The 6000-nt window shown below is 44.5% G+C and overlaps 1 protein-coding gene across 2 annotated transcripts in view; it reads left to right on the top strand.

Moving 5' to 3' along the window:
• Positions 1–1932: 1932 nt before the first annotated feature.
• The window catches only part of kcnd2 (potassium voltage-gated channel, Shal-related subfamily, member 2), a 106885-nt gene continuing 102817 nt past the window's right edge, over positions 1933–6000 (top strand). Inside the window, exons 1-2 of one of the 2 annotated variants that reach the window (XM_043237766.1) lie at positions 1933–2990; positions 3265–4453. In XM_043237766.1, coding sequence (XP_043093701.1) covers positions 3342–4453 — 1112 coding nt within the window. In that variant the 5' untranslated portion in view covers positions 1933–2990; positions 3265–3341. The remainder of the gene's footprint in view (positions 2991–3264; positions 4454–6000) is intronic. The other variant, XM_043237767.1, reaches the window with a different exon arrangement.

The following is a 6000-nucleotide window of genomic DNA, read 5'->3' as shown; positions in this document are numbered from 1 at the left end:
TCTGTGGTCTGACCTCCAGTGAAAAGAGTTTGAATAAAGATGTTCCTTTTCATTTTCTGTAAATTTATAGGGGCCCGTTCGACTGGTCTGGCACAGACGCAGCACGTCTAACCGGAGCTCAAAGGCCCAGCGCAGATTGAGAGCGTTATCCCGGTGGTCAAGTTTCGACTGAGGTGTGAGTTTTATCATGCTAAGGTGTTGAACTGCAGGGGTGCACGGTCTCTAGAGCAGCGTGCAAATACGTGCATCAGTGCTGTCAGGTTTAGCTCAAGGGACTGAAATAGACGTGACTGGTAACCATGGTGACATCGGCGCCTGTCATATTTTGGCGCCATTTCTCTAACAGCCCGAGGCAGGGAAATGCTCTGAACAAAAGTCACTAAATTGACTACGATGGTGCTGAACACTACTATTCTGGTTCATTCTGTTTCAAACATAGTGCGTGGTCACGGTTACAGAATGCTCAAATGAGGGAATCCTGTTTGCTTTGGAAATGAATTAAGTTTAACATGGTCTGGTTTTGTGTGAAGGCGAGTGTGGGTTGCCCGTGACATTCCTAAAGTAGATTTGCTTTTCCTAAAGGAAATATAACTTTTCTTTCGCTGCCTTGCAAGCTTTGCTGTGTAATTGAAATGCTGTATCGCAGGCATTTTGATGGAGAGCGAAAAGCTTCCTTGTCAGCCCCAGAAGGTTGTAGTTTTTATGATGGACCAATTTATTTCCTATTTATTTTATATAGGATGTGCATATATGATGTAACTATAAAAGTCTATATAAGACAGAATAATTAAACGTAGCAGCTTTTAATTGGGCCTAAATTAATCTATATATATATATATATATATATATATATATATATATATATATATAATTTTTTTTTTTTAAAGGGGTGTATGTATATATTTGTATATGTGTGTGCAAGAAAATTACAGATAATTTTACTACTATGATACACACTTTATTTTACAATTTTATTAAATATGATTATGATATTCAGTGTTGTAATAAAAGTGTTTTTGCATCTTCTACAGTACTTTATGTATTCAAATACTTTTATTATTTAAATAATCTTATAAAAAAAACATCAGATTTGTGCATTGGTTTGCTTTATTCATTGCCTTTATTTTTTCCCAATGCTACACCAAAGTTCACCGTGTTCTTGGGAAGTGTCAAACACATAAGACTTGTAAGAAAGAAGACCAATCTCAAACCAGTATGCAAATATTACAATTATTTTGAACGAGGGGATTGTCAAAGTTCAATTTTCCAACCAATTTTTATTCTATTAGGCTGCAATTTGAAACGAAGAACAAAGTTTGAATAGAATGTACATTCTTTGAATGCAGAAAAGAGTATAGAAGGTGGAGAGTATCAATACGGTTCTGCGTTTTAAGCAGTTTAATGATACGGAAGAGACAGAAAGAAAATCTCAAACATAATGGAAATCGGCCATAAGCACTTGTATCGCGTCGCCCAAAATCAATAACGCGGCAGAGCAACTGTGGCTGGTCGCTGTCCGTGGTGCTGAAGAGGGGGGAAAAACTGCAAGTCTTTGAGATCAAAACTCTCTTTTATTCTCTCCCAACAGTTAATCTGTGATACGTCTACGTGACTAATTTGGAAGCAGTAGAGAAGAGGGAGGCCCTGCGCCAGGAAATTCATCACGAGGACGCGCGCACAAACACGCATGGCGCTCTGAGCTGCCGCAGCTGTTTTGGTTCACTCGTTTGAATCCGTTTTTGGCGAAGTCGATTTTGTCAGCAGCCGCGCCGACTGGGGTGTTATCAGAAATGTGATTTTTTTTTTTTGACAAATAAATATGATTAAATCTATTAGATTATCATTACAGCTGTTTAAAATGTTTCAGATCGACCTTAGTGTGGATTAACGCAGTTCCTGATAAAATTGGCACGGCTATATATATATATATATATATATATATATATATAGCCGACGTAACCAACATAAAGAACTTGCCATGTGGCGCATATCTCCTTTTTTAGCCATCCTTATTTGTCATTGACCCATGTATAGAGAGTTGCAACACAGATAATCGCATTTAGTGCTTTCTGATTGTGTTTGTCACAGTAAGAGACCTTCACATGACTCGAATCCATTCGCTTTCACAGGTCTGATCTCCCTTCGCCTCTGAAAACTGTCTCCATCTAGCGGCTTCCACCCCTGCACATCTATCAGCGCCGAATGCCTGAATCGATAACCCGAGACGTGAAAATAGCCGCAAAGCTTCTCCCCCAGTCTCTCAGCTCAGGGTTCAGCACTTCACTGAAATCCAGCCAAACTTTGATTAATAATGAATTCAGACGCCGACGAGTAACTTCACGCAGGGAGCGATATAGGACGTTTCATTTAGCTGCAACAGAAAACGCTGCAAATAAACATTTCACCGTAACACTTCCCTATTATGCACCATTCACACAGGCTGCGTTACATTCATATGTGTTAACCAATGCCCGTAGCACGTGACACGCCTCCAATGCGCCGTGAGCAGAAGCAACTTGGGCTCCACCGCAGACTCACAGATCTCCGTCGGTAGCGGCTGAAGCAACTTCCAGCGAATCATTTGTTGCGGGTTCACTTGTTCACTCGGGTCGCATGCAGACCTTGCGAGACAGCTCTCTGGTCATTGGATTACAGTTAAAAGAAGCGGATAGGAAAGTGGCGTTTTCTGCTTTTGAAACACCGTACGCGCTCAGGGTGGTCTTCTCTTCCTATGAAACGACCACTGTGACAGTTTTCTCCAAGAGCGTCAGTGTCAAGCACAGAAACTGTGGACGATAAAAAGGATGCCCTTGGACAACGTGGATCCTCTACCTGACTTCTAAACTTGTTGCATTTTGCTCCAGAAAACCTCCGTGTGCGCGTTTCGGATACCTATTTGTGCGTAACGGAACAGCTATTCAAAGTGGACTATAACAGATGAGCTGTGTGTAAAAACCTGCACTTTTGCATAAAAATCCATTTATGAGGAGGTAAGTTATTCCCTTGCTCTTGAGCAATAGGTAAGACTGTAAAAAATAGATGCGGTGCGTCCTTAGCCAATTGTGTTTGAACGAAAAGCCGTTTTTACGCATGCATACTACATACACCACCATTCATTTCTACGCTCACTGTAATTCCTCCTTGCCATTCGAATGCTTTGATCTTGATAAATAACACGACCCACTGAGCAGTGTTCTCCCGCACGTGAGCAAAAGCCTTCGTTGAAGTTTAAACATCAAGTCATTGCGCTTTGTGTCTCTCCAGATGTCCTTTCTGCGCGCGGCGGATTTGTGAGCGCAAAACCTGCTTCAGTCGCACCGGGTCGCGCACATTGGGTCAGCATGGCAGCCGGAGTCGCCGCGTGGCTACCGTTCGCGCGCGCCGCGGCCATAGGATGGATGCCCGTGGCGAGCGCCCCGATGCCGCCGCCTCCGCGGGACAAGAGGCGAGGTCAGGACGGCCTGATCATCTTGAACGTCAGCGGCACTAGGTTTCAAACTTGGCGGAATACTTTGGAGAGGTACCCCGACACCTTACTGGGAAGCACAGAGCGCGATTTCTTCTTCCACGAGGAGACCAACGAGTACTTTTTCGACCGCGACCCGGACATTTTTAGGCACATCCTTAACTTCTACCGAACCGGGAAGCTGCACTATCCTCGCCACGAGTGCATCTCCGCCTATGACGAGGAGCTGGCCTTCTTTGGCATCATTCCTGAGATAATAGGCGACTGCTGTTATGAGGAGTACAAAGATCGCAGGAGGGAGAACGCGGAAAGGATTCAAGACGATGAGGAGAACGACAACAACAACGATATGGTGTTGCCGGATATGTCATTCCGCGAGACCATGTGGCGCGCGTTTGAGAACCCGCACACCAGCACCATGGCTCTGGTGTTTTATTACGTCACGGGCTTTTTCATCGCCGTCTCCGTTATGGCCAACGTGGTGGAGACGGTCCCGTGCGGCAGCGGACCGAACCGGGCGAGGGAGATCTCGTGCGGAGAGCGCTACGCCCTCGCGTTCTTCTGTTTGGATACGGCCTGCGTCATGATCTTCACCGTCGAGTACCTGCTGCGTCTGATCGCCGCGCCCAGCAGGTACAAGTTCGTCAAAAGCGTCATGAGCATCATCGATGTGGTGGCCATCATGCCTTATTACATCGGCCTGGTCATGACGGACAACGAGGACGTGAGCGGGGCCTTCGTCACCCTCAGGGTCTTCAGGGTCTTTCGGATTTTCAAATTTTCGCGGCACTCCGCGGGACTGCGCATCCTGGGGTACACGCTCAAGAGCTGCGCGTCCGAGCTGGGCTTCCTGCTCTTCTCTCTCACCATGGCCATCATCATCTTCGCCACCGTCATGTTCTACGCAGAGAAGGGCTCCTCCGCCAGCAAGTTCACCAGCATTCCGGCGGCGTTCTGGTACACCATCGTCACCATGACAACGCTGGGGTGAGTCGATGTTGTTGTGCTGCGCAAACTTACTGAATGAGCTTGCGCGTATGATCTGCTGTCAGGACTGCTTCAAAGCAGCCCTTTAACACCAACGCGTCCCGAAAAGTTGAGAGCTGGCGGAGATAGAATACATCAAGGGCAGGGGGAGATCAATAAAAGTGATATAAATCAAAGAAATAGACTCCCCCTCTCTCCTCTCTCTCTCTCTTTCTCTTTTTGGCTATCCATGACTGTCTCATTGCTTGAAAAGACAAAACCTATCAAAACTATTTCATTTAACTTTATTTCTGCAATGTTTGGTTTAAATGACTTGCATCCTTATATAAAATATAAACATAATGTATCTATCGCAGTTTAAACATTTTTTATAATATGCAATAATTTATTGATAAAATATTCATAATAATTGCTGCAATGTTAAACAAAATGTTACGCTTGACTACACCAGTGAGTATAAACTTTAAAGCGATGGCAGTGTAGATCATTCGGCTGACTGTGGTACTTCCAGTATCAATGCTTTGAGTCTTTTTTTTCAGAGTTATATCTTTGTTATACCTTTGACATCTTTAATCGCTGTAAAGAAGAGAGTGTGCTTCTGTCATGTGACACCTCACCAAAATCAGTTTGAGCGTAGACCCTTCCTTTCTTTGTAAGCCTTGCTTGTTTATAACCATCTCAAAGCACCTTTGGCACAATGTTGTAATTTTCACACAGAAACATGGCTGATTCATGCGACGTTAGGCACTGAAGGCGATTACAATAATGCATTTTTTATTGATGTGTTATTCATTCATTAATCCCATCACTCGACACCTCAGCATGGCTTCCCCGAGCCTCCCACCTGCTCAGAGCGGGCGCTCTCCATGGTGCTGAATCTGTCCGCCGCATGTTACAGTCACCCCATGGCTGCACTCTGCTGCTCGGGAGACGACCGGTTCTTTGCTAGCGGGCCGACACGGTCCTGAGTCACACTCGAGGGGATTAATCAAGCCCCATGCTCCAGTACACATCCCGCTCTTTGATCGGCACGCCTTTGAAGTGCATTACTCCGAGTGTGTCATAACTTGCTCTGTGAGTGTCAATCTGACGCCTGCGCCTGGCTGATATGATGCACATTTCAAAAGTAAATGTGTTTGGGAGACATTCGGTTTTGGAGTTTTTTAGTTTTAAATTGGTTTTTTTATGCTGTAGTTCAACAATGTGTGCCTCACAGAATGTGTCTGCTTCTTTTTATAAGTTTGATTTGATGTACTGAATGTGCCTAATGCTGTCTTTGACACAAGAAATGTCATGAAGATGCCATGAACCTTTAATAATAAGAAAATGAGGTTGTCAGTGCTGTGGAACGATAGGTAGTGGATGTCCTTGTGATATATAAAGAGTCTGAATCATTCCCATTCTCTTTCTACTTTCTTGTCAGGTCTGCATTGTTCTATAAAGAAAATATGAGGTTTGGAGACAGCAGGAGCGAAAGGGGGAAATAAAGAGATGCGGTGTGAGTGAGAGAAAGAGAGAGTTTCGTTTGAGAGCGTATCGGCACATCT

The sequence above is a fragment of the Puntigrus tetrazona genome, chromosome 4, assembly GCF_018831695.1.
Source record: "Puntigrus tetrazona isolate hp1 chromosome 4, ASM1883169v1, whole genome shotgun sequence".
Classification (NCBI taxonomy): domain Eukaryota; kingdom Metazoa; phylum Chordata; class Actinopteri; order Cypriniformes; family Cyprinidae; genus Puntigrus; species Puntigrus tetrazona.
This window is presented reverse-complemented; position numbering and strand designations above follow the sequence as displayed.